Genomic DNA, 18,779 nt, shown 5'->3' with positions numbered 1-18,779 from the left:
GCCGTGAGGCAAGGCCACTCCAAGGCCGGGATTGAAGCCAGCTGAGGGGTTAGGCTGGTGTGGGGGCCAGCGAGACCAGAACCAGGGCGTCCCATGAGGCAAGGCCGCTGCTTGAGCCAGCTAGGTCTGGATCAGTCCACTGAGTAGCCAGGCCACTACTGGGGCCATCAAGAGTGGGATCGGTACTTGCAACGCAGCATGCACAGAGAAATATCGCAGAAAATATAAATCAGACGCTTCCCCTAATCAGCAATAACTAGGAGGAAAGGGGCAACAGGAAAAAGTTGAGCTATAGAAAGGGCCCTATAGTGAAGCAACTAATGTGACCAATCAGAGGGTATGTAATAGTGGAGGACGGAGCCTCTTTAAAATGCAGGAGGTACATAAACAAATGTATCAAAGTAAATCACCAAAGAAGCATGGGATGGAGGGAGGGGGAGAGAATGGGATGGGGGCTGGATGAGGGCTAATTGGATGATGTGTGCTTGAATATCCTCTCAAGTCTTGTACTCCAATGTGACTGATATATGACTACAATGCACCAATTTAAAAAATAAAAACGGTTTTGAGTTTTCTATCTTGAAACTTTACTGAGTATATTTGCTAGTTCCAGTACTTTGTAGAATCTTTGGGGGATTTTATATATTGTGCGGCTTTACTTAAAAAGAAATGTTTATAATGGTGGACAGAATAAAGACATCATACCTTAATTACTGTGAATATGCACATATGAGTGAATGTCTTATTCATAAATATAAATCAAAGGTTTTGATGACTCATCCTATTTAACATCGTAATGTTAAATATGACCCAGTGGGATGTGGTTAGCAAAGAAACCCCATCCTTAATAATAAATTTCTCCCAATTGACACCTATTTTTTGTCTATGGTTTAATGAATTATCAAGACCATTGAGGCCAAGATTTACATTTGCTGCCATATTTACTATCACTGAGGAAATTTTTTAAAATTCTTTTTTGCTGTGCCACTAATCAAAAAATTTTTGGTAAGCATGAAGAGTTTGTTTAAAGGACAGGAGACATAGAAAGTTACAGAAAATAAATGATAAATTCTTTATTGAAAGACACCCAGTTGAGAAATAGAGAAGTCATTGTTAGGTAAGTGTATATGGCACATGATTATGATTAAGTTCCACTAATTCGTATATCTGACTATATTTTCTGCCCAGAGCACTACATTCATGCAGCAGTGGTAGGAAGCATTGGTTCCCCCCATGTCAATCCTTTAAATAAAGCAATGTAACTTCAGGAACATTTATTTAGCTGGAGCCATTTTCTACCCCCCGAGTATGGTAAGCTCTAATGTTAAGAAATAAGTCTTAAGTGTAGGAAATTTAGACTGGTTAATTGATATAAAAAACTCAAACATCCAGTAGTTGTTTGTACCTGGTTTCCACCTATCTTTGTGTTACAATTTTCCATCATTTATCGCTTGTCCCAAGCACAAAATCCTAGCCACGGGGCACCAGGTAGTGCACAAGCATGATGGCAGCAGTCTGTGTCTGCCTCCTGTTCAGGGCTCCACAGGTTTATCTGAAGGCCCTCTTTTCTCTTCTGTAGTGTCATTAAGTATTTCGTCGTTATATATCGTAATCGTAGTATGGGTGGTCTGGGGAGTCACAGGTTTATCCGAAGGCCCTCTTTTCTCTTCTGTAGTGTCATTAAGTTTTTCGTCGTTATATATCGTAACCGTGGTGTGTGTGGTCTGGGGAGTCACAGTGTGTCCAAACCCTTGGTAATAACCCATGGGTGAGGGTGACATGGAAGAAGTAACAGAAATTGGTTCTTGTGATGATGATGACAACAAGCTTGTGTGTTCATTTTGATCTTGATCCTGATCCTCAGGAAAAACTTTTTTTCTAGGATGTCCCCTGACCGTCCATCCTTGGAAGTAATATAAACATTTTCACATTAGCCAGAAGTAATTTTTACCAATAAAATTATTCTAAAAATATGCTCCCCTCTTTCCTCTCAATTTTGAAGGAACTACCTTATTAAAGTTGTTTCATTTTTTAAATAATAAATGGCCCTAACAAGAATAAAACCTACCCATTTGGAAGAATTAAATGACTGGTACTTACCGACATGTCTAACTTGTTCAGAAATGTCATCTGTAATATCAGAAACATCCCACATAGCCAGAAATGAGTCAAAGCAGGAGCCCTCCTCTGCTTCTTGGACATACGGTCTATAGGAGAACGTGTAGTGATGGGCAATCGCAGCGAGGAACATCTCGATGCAGATGATAAAGTCCTGGAACAGCAGGAGCAGCAAAATCAGCCAGCTCTGGGTTGGCATTTACTTTCCTAAACTATCTTTTCAAAACTACTTAGGCATCAACAGCTGTTTTTTCTTTTCAGATTACATTCATCTTTCTAAATAATTTTACCTCCTGAAGAAAAGCCAAAATTTAAAACTATTTTGCACTAACTCAATCAAGCATTCCTTATCAAAGTACAATGGATTCTCAACCTAACTCCCAAGAACTACGGAAAAATACAGAAAGGGAAATAGACTAGGAAAATAAACAGGTTTTATTACAATCAGTAACTGTGGCCAATTTCTCAATGGTTCCTGTTTCCTTCCTTACAGAGTGAAGCAAATAGGTTGTAGCCCCACTGCCTGCATGTGGTCAGGTGTAGTGGAGACGATGTACAATGATGCTTTACCAATAGCAAAGTCCTGTTGCGTTCAGAGCACGTTATTTACCTGGAGTCCGGTGGCCACGGCTTCTACACTTTGCCATTCCCACGTGTGCGTTTTGGAAATAACGCCAACTTTTACCAACAAAGCAATAACTACCGCTTGCCTATATGTTAGGAAAAAGTAAACGCCAAATCTATATCAAGCATAAAATGAGCAGTTGCTTTAAAAATAAGCCATTTAAAATAAAAGTTAAAAATCCCAGTGTAATCTCTGGGCCCACCCTCTTTACAGAATATTCCTGAATAAATTATACATCTAAATTAAATATATTTATTTGCTTACAAATTTATTCTTACTACAGTTTTAATCTGGTAAATTTTGATTATGTATTCTCAGATTTTCAGTACTTGGTTTGTATATATCGTTTTTTTGTTTTGAAAGCACATAAGTAATTAGATTTTAAGTTCTTACTAATATAATGCTTAACACTTGTACAATAGGCATTTAAGATAAGAATCAAAAGTCATTTATACATGTATTAATTATCCAGAATACCTGAAACCATTCTACTTTATTTTTGTGGTACTGGGGGTGGAAATCAGGGGCTTTTCTACCTCTGGGCTATACTCCCAGACTTATTTTACATTTTATTTGGAAACAGGGTCTCACTAAGTTTCTGAGAGCCTCACTAAGTAGCTGAGGCTGGCTTTGAACCTGTGCGATCCTCCTGTCTCAGCCTTCCAAGCGCTGGGATTACAAGTGTGCACCACAATGCCTGGCCAAAACCATTCTATTTTTTTTTTTTTTTTTTTGGTATGGGGATTGAACTCGGGTACAGTCTACCTCTGAGCTATACCTCCAGCCTTTTTCATAATTTTTATATTTTATTTTGAAACATGGTCTTGCTGAATTGCTGAGGCTGACCTTAAACCTGTGATCCTCCTATTTCAGCCTCCCAAGTACTGGGATTAAAGGCACACATCACCACGCCCAGCTCTCCATCCCTGTTTTTAAAACATTGTTGAATAGGGTTCTTGCCAAATTGCTAAGTCTTACCTTGCACCTACAATCCTGTGTTCCAGCCTTATAAGTACTAGGATTATAAACAGTCTTGTATGACGTATTAGAGTAAAAAAACAACTCAGAAAGGGCCTGATGAGTCACACTGAGCATTTCAATCTGATGTACAGATTAATGCACAGTTAATTTGCCTTCTGTTTTAGAGAATACTTATTTTCATTTTTTTAATATTTGCGTGTCATTCTTGCGCAGGGGCCGTGCTCGTCTCTATCATTCCAATTTTAGTCCATGTGCTGACGTAAGCACTGAAGAATTAATGAGCATTTTTTCACATCATTAAGATTCTTTCTCATGTTTTCTTTCAAACTGCACAGTCTTCCATTGTATAACATGACAGCATTATTTAATGATTTTTTTTAGCACAGATATTTAGGTGATCTCAAATTATTTTCTTTAAATGTTAAAGTGACTGATCTTTTTTTTTTAATGAAAACCCTAGAAAGGCTAACGGGATGAACTTTAAGTTAACCACAGACACTTTAATCCATCTTCAGCATTAACACTAATTAAATGAGGTCATGTGTGAAAAAGCAACACTTACCAAAAAGAAACAAAAACCACCAGCTTTACACAAAGAAATTTGCCAACAGGTTGAATTGGACTCAGTTCTTCCTTTAGTACTTTATAAAATAGTAGGAGACAATACATGGCAAACTAGAAACAAGATTGACATGTAGCAAGATTAACATTTAAGCTTCTTCAGTAAGAAAAACTACATATGGTACAGAATAATATTTCAGGCAAAATTTTCTAGGCTTCATTATTCTCTTTTTAGATGAACAAAGACTTAAACGTTTGCTTTAGATGAATATATACTGCATGCAGTTCCTAAAGAGACGCATGGCATCTTACCTGGAAATGCTTTTAGTACTCACTGGGCCTCATAAAGAGAATTTGAATATGAATGGAAGAAAAGGCTCTTGGTCAGCCAAAAACAAACAAAAAAACACATAAAAAGCTAATTTTATAAGGGTTTACCTTATCATCTAGTTTGTCTTATTTGACACAGCATGTATGTTATTTATAAGGTAACATATTAAGTAAGTAGTTTTAATAAAATTGTGATAATAAATTTCAAAGTAAGAATCAAACAATTTTTCTTTCTTGAGGACAGTAAGTCCAGCTGAACTTACTCTTTAAATGTTCAAAATCTAAGACTTAGTTGTAAAAACCTAGTATAGTATTTGAATAGCAATATACATTTTCCTAAAAGTTTACTTTTTCCCACAAAGTCATAAAATGCTCCTGTAAAACATTTTAGAATACGAGAGCAGTAAAGGAAGGATAAAACAGTTATTCAGACTCTTATCATCCAACCGTTCCTGTGTGCTGGCTTTTTACAGCGATGGAGGAAACCCAGGGCTAGGCACCTACGAGGCCGCTGCACCACTGAAAGCTGGACTTACATCATCTGTCATGATTTAGTATAAAATTGTGCTGTCTAATATATTTTTCAATTTAAAGAACTTCAAGGTTTCAACATGTCTCATAAAGATTATTTTATTTGTGGTACTGGGGATGGATGGAACCCAGGGGCATTCTATCTTCAAGCTACACCCCAGTCCTATTCTATTTATTCCTTACTTTGAACCAGGGTCTCACTAAGTTGTGGGGGGCTTCACTAAGTAGCTGAGGCTGCCCGTGAGCCTGTGATCCTCCTGTCTCAGCCTCCCGAGTACTGGGATTACAAGCGTGCGCCACCAGGCCTGGCCTATTATTTTAAATAACTGCCTCGTATGCCAATGCAGTGATCACAAAATATGTAACCAGCTCCTACTATTGGGCTTTGGGACGTTTCCAGCCTTTTGCTATTATAACTAATAAGCTTTATATTTAAAGCAAAAATATTCCTGATCATTCCTTTAGAATACATGTCTCAAAAAAGAGTTACTGGTTATGAAGACGATGTGCATGTGGGAAGCTTTGGACACAAAGCCATATAATGCTTATTGAAAGCTCGCCTACCGTACATATAATAAAATGCACATATTTTATGCTCACAGGACTAAATAGTTTAAAGCATTTCAGTTTCTAGCACATCATCCATTTTCTAAACTTGGCAGTCTTCATTTTAATTCCTAGCACATGATATCAGAGAATTTTATTATTCCATTTTAACTTAAGCCTGTCCTATGCCTAGAACATGCCTAGGATATACGTTTGTGTATTTTGTTGTTTGTTTAGAGAGCAATGTGTTATTTCTTTTTTCTTTTTTCTTTTTTTTTTTTGGTGGAACTGGGGCTGGAACCCAGGGGCTTTCTACCTCCAGGCTGTACCCCCAGACCTACTTTACTTTTTATTTGAAAACAGGGTCTCGCTAAGTTGCTGAGAGACTCACTAGGCAGCTGAGGCTGGTTTCGAACCTGCGTGATCCTCCTGTCTCAGCCTCCCAAGTATTGGGATTACAAGCGTGCGCCACCACACCCAGCTAGCATTTTTATTTATGACATATCCACACAGCTATGCAATGAGAATTGGAGAGAAATGAAATGAACAAACAAACGTGTTCAACAGGTCAGAGTGCCAAATAATTAACAAAGATATTATTGTGTCTTTATATTGTATAAAGGTATGCACTAAACTTTTTTTCCAAGTTCTTTGCATAAATTAGATTTCTAGGCTAAAAAGAATTAAGCTTTATTGCAAGAAAAAATGGCACCTAACAAGTATTAGAGGTGAATTTAGAATAATTAGAAAAGTGAAGTTACTTACCAATTGTGACATATTATTTATTATAACCAAGTAAGTCCAAGCATTTGAAAAGCTAAAGTTCCCTTCATCGTATACATCGAGCAGCTCACAGATTCTTAAAAAAAAATATAGTAAAAATGATGCAACTTATGATTAACTAAGGCAACCTGCATTTTTAAAGAATGACAGTAATACTTAAATCCAGGAGTCAATTTATTTGAATCATCCTACAGAAAAATCACTTCATTTTGCCACAGATGTGGTTTAAAACTTAAAAGAAAACCATTTTTTCTAGAAACATTACCATATGATTATTCCACCAACTTGAAGGAAATACAAAATAAAACCAATAGCTGGAAAGAGCAATTCTTAACTTAAAAAAATTATGCCTAATTTTGAAAAGCTAGATTGTTAAAAATAGTGTTTAACTGTAGTTCAGTTTTTCTCCCCTAACTTGCCTTGGAGGTAAATATTATTAAGACCCAGATCCCCTTAAGTAAACTTTACCACTAGTATTAAGTTATACGCTCACTCAGATTTTAAGCTGCAGAGAAATAAAGCTTAATAAATAAATCAGTGTTAGTTGGCTAAATAATTCCTAGCTCAAAGGCAGAATAAAGAATTGTTGTTTCACTTTTCTTCTGCGAGTATGTGGAATGTTAGTAAGGACTAGCAAATGAAACAATTTACCTAGTTTACATTATTTAGTGTTCTTGAAATTTTTATGGACTAGTTTTGTCATAACTTAATAATATCCCGTTTTACCTTAATTTCTCAGCCTTGAAAACATTTTAAGAAAAATATGACTTCTTTTTCTGCAAGACAGCGCTCCCAATATATTCCAAATTAACTACGTAGAAAATAAATCTGTATCTAAAGTAGCATACTTTAACTTCATGTAATAATTTCCGAAAAACCATGTGAATGTTCACATTTGAAAAAGAAGCATTTTCCAGAGTGCATACTCTAGAGCAGATGTGAATCCTGTGACAACTGCCTATAGATTGTCTTATTATTTTACTTAGTAGAGGATTTATTTATACAGCAGACTACATAAATTCATTAAGAAATGATAAGTAACGCTTTTTATGTTTTTTGACTAAGTTGTTCCTACATAAAAGCACTAGGATTTTCAAAAAAGCAAACGATTTTGTAAAATCTGTGTACTTACAAAGCAACGATGGTGGTGAACGGTCTAACGACTGTATACTGCAGTACACCCAGTTTGCACCGAAATAGCAACACTCTGCAAAAGGGAAAGAATTTAGCATTTCAACTACTCATTTAACAGCAGAACATCCTCAAAACCGCCAAATTAAAATCACTTTGACAAATGACACCACACCGATACTTAATTCCTTCAATTTAGCCATCCTAAATGGCAGTGGGAGAAGAACATGGATGATAGCAAATGATCTAAGTATCATTTTTGAAATCGTTTGACAGCTGTATCTTCTGAAAGATCTTCCTTTTTACGTACAGTCTCGAGTTCCAGAATTGTGCAACATAGAACAAAAGGAACAGAAGCGAGTCTGCTACAGCGTGCATCTGCTAAGTGCCTCAAGGCACATATATATGTTAAGTTGGGTCCCCAGCCTGGGGCAGTACTGGGAGGTGGGTGCAGGCGGGAGGAAGTTAGGTCATTGGGGGGGCTCTTCTTTCCATTTCCCAGCTGACACAGGGTGAAAAGCTTCCTGCACGCGTCCAAGGCACCAAAGTAACAGTGTCAAGTGAACATGAACTGAAACCTCCCAAACCATGAGCCAAAATAAACCCCTTCCCTTGTTTACTTCTCATATTTCTGTCACAGGGACAGAAAGCTAAGACAGTCCCTGTATTTTTCTGTAAGAAAAACTAAGTGTATGTACATGTGTGTGTGTTTCTAAGTACATGTGCATATTTAGAAAGTATTCGTGCATATTTAGAAAGTATTATTTGCATTGAGGATTCAGTGTACTTCCAAGTTTGATAATTAAATATCTTTATGAGGTATACTTCTGCTTGAATACTCTGAAAGAGTAAAACACACATCCTGCATAAAACTTTTTATTCTATGCTGGGTTCACTCAATACACTGGGAAAAAAAAAAAAAAAAAAAAAAAAGCCCCCAACAGCTACCATACATGTCCCAAGAACTGCGCTGAAGCCCTCTTAAAATTCAGAGCAAATGCTTATTTAGCACCTCTGTTAGGAATGCTATTACATAAGGATTGCATTTTCATGTAAGGATTGTAATCTACACTGAGCGACACACAGACCTCGAGGTGCATTACTAGGATTAAATAAAAAGGACGAGTTTTCTGAGCTGAGCCTTTTTGGTGCTAAAGAGGCTCATGCCCATTTAAATAAAACCTGAGTGTCTCTTATGGACCACGGAGGTGCCTAAGAGCTGCACCCGGGCTTTGCTATGGTTTGGTTGTCTGGTTCCACAAAGGCTTATGTGTTAGAACTTCAGTCCCTAAGGTGGTGGCGGCCCTTTAAGAAGTGGAGCCTAGTGGGGAGGTCCTAGGAGCAACTTTGGGAATGCCCTTAAAGGGACAGTGGGACTCCACTGACTGAACTGACAGCGTTAATAAAAAAGCATTTGCTCTGAATTTTAAGAGGGCTTCAGTGCATTCAGTGCAGTTCTTAAAACATGGGTGGTAGTTGTTGGAGGCTCCCCCCCACCCAGTTTGTTATCCTTGTGAATTTTCCTGTGTTTTGAGGGAACCCAGCATGGAATAAGAAGTTTTATGCAGGGTGTGGTTGGGGGGGAGACTCACCAGAGCCTGTGCCAAGCTGCTTGCATTTTGAACCTCCAGAACTGAGAGCTAAATAAACCTTTTTATTTTCTAAAGTTAGTCCATATCACTTTAGTAATGACAATTGGATGAACACAGAGTTGCTGCGAGGTCTCCTGATGAGAATACCCTGTCAATACATGTGTGCTTCCTGCCCCGTGCTCTTCACAAAGCTAACTTATTACTGGAGGTTGGACCCTCCAGTATTCTGTGAGTTAATGGTCAAACCCAACCACAGACCAAAAGGATGATTATTACACAGACGGTTTAAATAGCCTATTGGATTCCTTTGAAAGCTGTGGAGAATTAGTGAACTAAAAGACATACGAAGAAAATGTCCAGGATGTAACAAGGGCTGAGACATGCAGAAGAAAGCTTGTGAGTTACAAAGAGCAGACCAGAATGAGAAAATGTAACATATTTAGAGTTCTAGAAGAATAGAGGTGAACTGACAAAATGGCTAAGAACTTTTCAGAAGTGATTAAAAACATAAAATTTACGGACTAAGCACACTGGAAATCAAGCAGGACAAAGACAAACAAAATAACTTAAATATTTCATAGTGAAACTACAGAATGTCAAAAACAAAGGGAAGGTCTTCAATGTACTGAGAGACAGAATGACAACTCGAATGGCAGCAGACATTGACAACTCTGACTGGAGCTAACGCTAGGGAAAAACTCTTCAAGGGCTTAGAGAAAATACATCAACACAGAACTGTATGTCTAGCAAAACTATCTTTTAAGAGTGTAGCTGGGGATGGAACACAGGGGCCTTCTACCTCCCGGTCTACACTCCCAGACCTATTTTATATTTTATTTTGGAAACAGGGTCTTTTAAACCAGCTGAGGCTGGCATCGAACCTGCGCAATCCTCCACCACACCTGGCTTATTTATTTACTTATTTAGTATTTTAAAATTTATTTTTGAAACAGGGTCTCACAGAGCTGTGAAGGCCCTTGCTAAGTAGCTGAGGCTGTCTGCAAACAACGATCCTCACGTCTCAGCCTCCTGATGCTGGGATTACAAGCATGTGCCACCATGCCTGGCCATATTTAACATTTTATAATTAAAACTCTTAACAAATCATCACAAAAAGGAATTTATTTAACCTGATAAGGGGATACCTACAAAGCACCTTTAGAAACATCAAATTCAACTCTGAAATTATGTAAGAATTCCACCTTAGAATCAAGAATGAGACAGAAATGTCTGGATATACTAGTGTAAGAAAAAGAAATGCACTGGTTTATTGAATAGAAGAAGACAGCTTCTAAGCAGAAGACCGTCTTCACAAAGAAGCTTCACAGACTAAGAAAACGTAAAAGATTTTTGGACATAAAATCAATATATAAAAATCAATTGCCTTTTTACAGAAACTGATTTTTTAAAAATATATTATTCATGCCAGGCACAGTGGTGCACATTTGGGAAGCTGAGAGAGAGGATCATACCTTCATGGCCAGACTCAGCAAGTAGTGCCATTCTCAAGCTAGTGAGATCCTGCTTCAAAATAAAAATAAAACAGGGCTGGGAGTGTAGCTCGGAGGCAGAATGCTCCTGGGTTCAAACCCCAGCACTACAACAAACAAACAAACCAAAAAAAAAAAAACCAAACTAAGTTACTGACATCTATGCCTGTTTTGTGTACTACAGTGTATCTACATACTGACATATACTAGATGTTCCATATATATATTTGTCAAACGAACACATTAGCAGCTTACTCTTTCAAAAAGCCAGCTTTCCCCTCTGATTCCAAGTGTATAAGAAGAGCCAAGAATGTTGTGCAATGGCTGTACCACATGGGAGGCAGTGCGGTCATCTCTGTGTCTTCTCCATATTTATTACCAACCTGTAAATCATTCCATCAACCTTGGCTTACAATGTCCCCCTCTTTCTCATCCACCAGCATCAAGTTCTATTTGTTCTTTGGTTGTTTTTCTGCTGTTCTTCTTCTCTGTTCCAATTTAATTCCACTTTTTCAGCTTATATCACAAATGGATTACTATGACCTCCCAGTTTACTCCCCCATCTGTTTCCTCTTCAACTTATTTTAAGTAAAACCAAACAGAAAAGATGAAAACCAAACATACTTACTCTCCCATAGCCCATGGTGGACAGCAACATAAAGGAGGGAAATGTTTCTGCTGATCTTTGGCTTCAAGAATTAATACCAGATTTGGATATCGGGTTGTTAGATAATTGGTAAGGAATCCCATAAAGTTGTAGATGACATACGCTTCATAGCATTCTCTGCAAGTATCCACATAGATTGCAATGCTGGGATATTTCAAAGCTATCCACTATGAAAAAACAGTTAAAAAATAAATAGTTGCAGTTTAAAGAAAACAAATCACTACTCTGGTTCATGGTAAGCTAATTTTAAAACTGAAGATAACACATGCTTATAGTAAACTTGAAAACTTATCATGATGGCTACCAGATCATGTGGGAAATGAATTTCTTTTGTGTGTGTTGTTGGGAAGTTGATGTAGGGTACTAGGCATGCTAAGCACACATCTACCTCAGAGCTACATTCCTAGCCCCGTGAAGTTTTAAAAGAAATAAACAGCTGAGAAACACATAAATGAAATTTTAAAAAATATGATCATAGTAAAGGTTGCTAAAGACATTTTTAAATGAGAGTAGTAGTTTTATCTACCATCAGGGAAGGTTCGTTTATATTTTAGTCCAAATAAAAGACTTACTAAATTATATTGTGATAAGGTACAGTATTTTTTGCAGGATTATATCTATAGATTGAACCAACCTCAGCTTAAAAATATTTGAAACAAATAAGCATACTTCCTGCATTTGTACTTAAACATGTTCAGACTTTGAGGGGGAAGCGTCATTCTTCCATAAATAAAACAATATAACAACTATGAACATAGAATTTACATTGTATCATGTATTAATAGTAGTCTAAAGCTGAGCATGGTGGCACAGGCTTGTAATCCCAGCATTTGGGAGGCTAAGACAGGAGGATCCTGGTTTGCAGACAGCCCAAGCTTGAAGGCCTTCTACAACTAAGACGTTGTTTCAAGATAAAGAATATATATAAAAAAGAATAGGGCAGGGGGTGTAAGCTCGGAGGCAGAATGCCCCTGGGTTCCATCCCCAGTACTGCAACAGGGGAAAAAAAAAAGTAATCAAGATATGACTGTAAGTATACGGGAGTATGGAAGAATGTATGCAGGTTATATTAATACTACCTACTATCTACAAGAGACAAGTATCAACAAGTTTTGGAATCTGTGTGGGATCCTGGAACCAATCCTTAACTTAAACAAGGTATGACAGTAATTTTTTTTTTTTTTTTTTTTTTTTTTTGCGGGTCTGGGGATGGAACCCAGGAGCATTTGACCTCTGAGCTACACCCTCTGACCTAGTTTTTATTCTTTATTTTGAAACCGGGTCTCACTGAGTTGCAAAGGGCCTCACTAAGTAGCTTGAGGCTATCTGCAAACCACGATCATCTGGTCTCAGCCTCCTAAATGCTGAGATTACAAGCGTGCGCCACCACGCCCGGCAGTAATTTAAAATATTATATTTTTAGCTGGGCATGATAGCACATACCTGTAATCCAAGTACTTGGGAGGCTGAAACAGAAGGATCACAGGCTCACAGCTAGCCTCAGCAACTTAGTGAGACCCTGTTTTAAAATAAAAGAATAAGAAATATTCTTTTTTACTTGGCGTGTAGCTTGAAGATAGAATGCTCCTTGGGTTCCATCCTCAGTGCCACAACAACAAAACAAATTAAAAAAACTAAGATCTACTAATCTCAAAGCTTAACAAATTAATAAAGCTATAGATTTGTAAACATTTGAAACCATGTTTTTCATTTTCTATTTTCATATTTGATCTCCTTTACCAACCTTGAAAACAAGCAAATTCTTCTACATTTCTTATTATTCTTTTGTTGGTCCTGGGAATCGAACCTGGGGGCATTCTACCTCCAGGACATATCCGCAGCCCTTTTTACTTTTTATGTTGAAACAGGGTCTAAGTTGCTGAGGCTGGTCTTGAACCTGTGATTCTCTTGTCTCAGCCTCTCAACTGCTGGGATTACAGGTGTGTACCACTATGCCCGGCAACTCCACTTTTCTTATTAATCTAACTTGTCAATAACATTTTTATTACCCTAAACATTCTTAAGTATAGTATCAAACAAGTTCTTAATGAAATAAAATTGAGCATACTTACACTATCTAAACTGTATATGGGTACCATCCAGAGAATCCTATGTGGAAAGCAAAACATAAATTAGGAACATTTTAGGTCGCTATGAAATAAGCCAACACAACACCAGCTGAATCAAAATATATTAGGACTGACCTTATTATTGGCTTTTGTAGTTCAGGTTGTGTATAATGCACCAAGTGCTGTAGTATTCCCCACAGCGATATAGGTATGGTCAACAGCAAGAAGATCCCAGCGATAAACCACGCCTTGGTGTGAATTCCAATCTTAAGAAACCAAAGAACACATCAGTGAGATTCTGACATTAGAACCAAAGAGGCCCCTAAATCTTGCTACACCTCCAGTCCATTTGGAAACAGGGTCTTGTTGAGGTGCTGAGGCTGGCCTCACACCTGTGATGCTGGATCCTTCTGTCTTGGCCTATCAAGGGGCGCCACTATGACTGGCTTCTTTAATTTTTTTCCTTTGGGTGGCACTGAGGGTGGAACCCAGGGGATTTTCTACCTCTGGGCTATACTCTCAGACCTATTTTATATTTTATTTGGAAACAGGGTCTCACTAAATTGCTGAGAGCCTCACTAAGTAGCAGAGGCTGGCTTTGCACCTGCGTGATCCTCCTGTCTCAGCCTCCCAAGTGCTGGGTTACGAGCTTGCGCCACCACGTCCGGCTGCCTGGCTTCTTTAAAATGTTTTGTGAAGCATTTTAGGGGACGGGGTGTGTGAGAACACAGCAGTGCATGTTTGTAGAGTGCTGGCTGTTGCTTTGCTAAATTCTTTTTTTTTTTTTTTTTTTTTGGTGGTACTGGGGTTCCTGGAAGCCCTTCCTCCTCCGGGCTACACTTCCAGACCTATTTTATATTTTTGAAACAGGGTCTCTTAATCCAGCGCGGCTGGCTTCGAACCTGCGCGATCCTCCTGTCTCCGCCTCCCAAGCGCGGGGATTACAAGCATGCACCACCACGCCCGGCGTTGTTGGTGTTTTTTTTTTTTTTTTTTTTTTTTTTTTTTTTTTTTTTTTTTTTTTTTTTTTTGGTGGTACTGGGGTTCCTGGAAGCCCCGGGCTACACTCCCCCGGGCTACACTCCCAGACCTATTTTTTTTTTTTTAACATTTTTATGTGGAAACAGTCTCTTAAGACAGTGAGGCTGGCTCCAAACCAGCGCGATCCTCCTGTCTCCGCCTCCCAAGCGCGGGGATTACAAGTGTGCGCCACCACGCCGGGCAGCTAAATTCTTGACATGTTTTTTCCCTTTCAACCCTCCCAAGGGCTAACCACTGCCAGACTTCTGTCCAAACTGTGTTACTGTAACCACCTCTCTTATGTGCAACAGTATCAATGCAGGACAATTTTAAAATGCTTTCATTTTGTTTTTCTAGGTAAATACCCAATCAGTATTTTATCCTCTAAAAGCCAGGAGGATCATGGGTTCGTGGCCAGCCTCGGCTACTTAGTGAGATCATTTTCAAATAAAAAATAAAATAGGGCTAGAAATATAGCTCAAAAGTAAAACGCCCCTGGGTTCAATCCCAAGTATCCCCCCCCCCAACCCACAAAATAATTTCATCATAAAGAAGACTTGAAGTAAAATCTACTTGCTTTCTGGTAAAAACAACCTTACACTCTTGTTCTATTTGGGCAGCCCTAGGATATGACTTTTTTTTTTTTTTTTTTAGGTACCCAAGATGGAATCCAGGGGCATTATACCTCTGATCTACACCCCCAAACACCGCCAGCCCTATTTTTTAGTCTTTTCATTTCTGAAATATGGTATTACTGATTGCAAAGGGCCTCGCTAAGTAGCTGAGGCTGTTCACAGGATCCTCAGGTTTCTGCCCCCCACCCCCTGCCTGCCAATACTGGAATTACAAGCGTGCACCACCACACCCAGTCAGGATATGACTTTTATACTAATTTGTAATCCTTTTTTTTTTTTAATAATGGAAAACTGGACATTTACTTTTGGTACTTGAGGGGTTTGTGCAGTCAACAATAAAGAAAGAACTGACATCCCCAACTTTTAGACTCACTGTTTTGAACAAGATTCTTTTCCCCCGCTAGGAGCCAAAGACTAAAGAGGTTAAAAAAAAAATTATGGAGAATAAATATGTTTTCTCAAACAGTGAATTTCTATATTGGATGTGTTGAAAACTTAAAAGCAAATGCACAGAGGTAAAGACTCCAAGAAGGAATGTCTGGGCACTCAATTTCTAGGGCTTTTTCCTTTCTTCAATTTCATGTATAAATGTGCTCATTAAAAAAAGAAATCCAGCTGGGAGTGGCGGTGCACGCTTGTAATCCCAGTACTTGGGAGGCTGAGACAGGAGGAACGCAAGTTCATGACCAGCCTCAGCTATTTAGTGAGGCCCTGTTTCAAAATAAAAAATAAAAAAATAGGGTTGGGGGCATAGCTCAGAGTTAGAATGCCTCTGGGTTTAATTCCCATTACCACTAGATAAATAAATAAATCCAAGTATTCATTACTATGATGGTTTAAGAAAATAACAACATAAGCATCATAAGCATATTCTAGTGCTTCTCTATTAAAAGGTGATCATTAACAACAGTATTGCCAAGTAGTTTTAATGTCCACGTTTACTTTTATGATTGTTTTAGTGCCAAAAAGTAGAACTAGATGGTCAAATTAAAAGGAGAATGACGTGCCTGTGACTAAGGAAGGCCAAGCATCCTTACACTGTGCTGTAAGGAAGAAAGTTCTTTCTAAAATAATCATGAAACAAGTGACCAGAGAAATGAGTCATCATAGAACAGTCACGCCAAATTAAAAAAAATCCTGCATCATAGAGTTACTGTCATTTTGATATTGCAAGCATTAATTTAGATCCAGGAAAACACTCACCCACACTAATGCCATTAACCTAAATGAATAGTTTTTACAGTTCTCATTTTGCATAAGAAACTTAACCAATTTTGTGTGTACATATTTAAGCAACGTTATTATAGAATAAGCCAATGTTGGGTGTCTGTGAAAATTATTAATCATCTTTATCTTTAATTTATTCACATTTGAGACACATGGAGATGAAGATACCATTAACAATACTCTTGAACTTGGCAGCCATGAGCTGGGTTTGTTTGCCTCAGAAAATGAGGAGGAGATAAGAGTAGATTTTCTTCTAAGGTAACTTGAAGACAGAAACGAGGAAAGAAAAACCATTAAAGCCCAGGGTCCAGGAATAGGGTAACTCTCCCTCAGCCAAATGCTTCGAAACAGGCAACTGTCTGGGGGAATGGCATTCTGTGAGAGAGGCGTGCTCAGGATTTGGGGAAAAGGCATGCCTAGAGCATCTGAGCAAAACAAGTGTGGCGAGGACCAGGACTTGAGTCCGAGGGGAGATCTGGTGTCAGACATGTTGGGCCTTGATGGCCATAGTTAAGACTCACAACTAAGAAATCTATGCTGGGTTAACAAACAGTCCTTATGCTGTACGCCTAAGCATACTTCAAAGTAGGAGAATCTTACCTGTATTAGAATGTTTACATCTGAATTTTATTACAGTCGAGTAACCTAACCATCTAACAGTGAGAAATATTTAATGTAGCAGGATATTACATTACCCTTAAAAATAACAACACTGGCCTATGCTAGTAGGAGAAAGTCAACAAAAAATAATTCAGTGAACATACAGGACACAAATGGGCATTAAATACATTGTTTAACTATTTAAAAATCATTTCCACAACAAAAAAGGGCCCGAAATAGCCACAGTCTTGTCAGAGGTCTTGTAAAATATGTGTTTCTCAGTAAAAGTAATTTCTGGGTTTTATTAACTAAAATTTAAAGTATCTTATAAAATACAAGTATCTTATAAGATACATTTTATAAAGTTTCTTTTTAAAAGTATTTTTATAAGTGCACTGTAGTTTTATAAAGTATCTTAAGATACATACCTGGGGGTTTCCAGTTTGTAATATTTCACTGATGTCACAATAAGAATGACATCAAAAAATATACAAGGGACTTTTTGCAAAACCTTTGCTTTGGCTGTTTCAAAAGTAAAAACAGGGCGTGGCGGTTCACCCTTGTAATCCCAGCTTTTGGGAGGCTGATACAGGAGGATCGCGGTTTGCAGACAGCCTCTGCTATTTAGTGAGGCCCTCTGCAATTTCCTGAGACCCTGTTTCAAAATATAGAATAAAAAAAATAGGACGGGGGATGTAGCTTGGAGGTAGAATGCCCCTGAGTTTAATCCCCAGGACCACAAAAAGAAAAACAAACAAAAAAGTAAAAGCAAAGCCAAACCAACCAGAATCCTTTAATTCGGGAAGCTAATTAAAAGTTTTTTTAAAAAATCAATACATGGGTTTCACGATAGCTTTTAATCTAGTTAAGCCCAACACCCAAACAGCAGATCAGACTTCAGAAATAAAATTACTTGCAAAACCGTGCTGTTTTAAGCAACTACTTAGTTGTTAAGAAATTTATTTTCTCCACCTGGTCTCATCTCCACCTGTAGCATGATTGAAAAAGCCGTCAACCATCAGACAGATTTATGTCCAAAGACTGGGTTCATTTACAGGAGATGGGTTTCAGATACCAGGTATGGGTGTTTGGGTAGAAAGGGGAAGAGGGGTCTTATTTCCCCAACACTAAGTAGAAGAAAGGGTGGAGCACAACGGTGCAGGACCCTCTTACCTCCAGTTTTTGTAACTCCCACACGCACAGGGGAACCGCAACCATGATGGACACCAGGTAAAGGAGCACAGCCAAGGGTCGGATCCACCGTCTCCAATTACTCCAGGTACACGTGCAAGGCATGTTTCCGCATAGATCAGCTCCGAATAGCAAGGAAAAAGAGCTCGAGATTGTAATGGGGAGCCCTGTTCGCTGGTGGTTTTGTCAACTCGCATACTACGGAGAAAGGGCTGTGGGCGACTTTACCTAGAGCGCGAGCCGCCTCCTCGGCCGGAGCAGTACTCTCGGCCGCTCCGGGTGTCAGCAGGGAGCAGAGCGGGCAGCATCCTTTCTCCCCTACCCTGCATCTATCTGCCCGGTTCCGCCGCGGTGGAATCCCGGCGGAGCCGCGGCCCTCACCTAGGGATCGCCCTCGGCTCCCGCACCATGGCCTCGGGGAGAGCCGCGCCGACAGAGGCCGGCCTCGACGGACCTGCACTCTGCCCGGGCGGCTGCCTGCCTGCCCGCTCCTGACTTTGGGGAGTAAGCTCGCAGGCGTCTCTTCGCTGGATTCTAGGGGCACACGGGGGCCCCCCAAGACCTCCTCACTCACTCGCTCGGGACATCTCCCTCGCGGAACCCAAGGCCAAAGCAAGTTTGGAGGAGCTTCCGCTTCCGCTTCCGCTTCCGCTCTTGCTCGCCTGAGACTAGTGATTCGTCG

At 39.0% G+C, this 18,779-nt stretch overlaps 1 protein-coding gene across 1 annotated transcript; it reads right to left on the bottom strand.

The window, feature by feature from the left end:
* Positions 1 to 1,532: 1,532 nt before the first annotated feature.
* TMEM184C (transmembrane protein 184C) lies at positions 1,533 to 18,202 on the bottom strand (the record flags this gene model as incomplete). The annotated part of the gene is made up of 10 exons (XM_080697154.1): positions 1,533 to 1,903; positions 2,101 to 2,272; positions 2,729 to 2,828; positions 4,287 to 4,399; positions 6,458 to 6,551; positions 7,608 to 7,682; positions 11,317 to 11,522; positions 13,428 to 13,464; positions 13,560 to 13,690; positions 18,080 to 18,202. 10 exons carry the CDS (start codon positions 18,200 to 18,202, stop codon positions 1,533 to 1,535), a joined length of 1,422 nt encoding a protein of 473 aa, XP_080553280.1.
* Positions 18,203 to 18,779: the final 577 nt, after the last annotated feature.

The sequence above is a fragment of the Muscardinus avellanarius genome (genome assembly GCF_963383645.1).
Source record: "Muscardinus avellanarius genome assembly, chromosome: 6".
NCBI classification, from domain to species: domain Eukaryota; kingdom Metazoa; phylum Chordata; class Mammalia; order Rodentia; family Gliridae; genus Muscardinus; species Muscardinus avellanarius.
The sequence above is the reverse complement of the archived record's forward strand: the minus strand, read 5'-3'. Positions and strand labels throughout refer to the sequence as shown.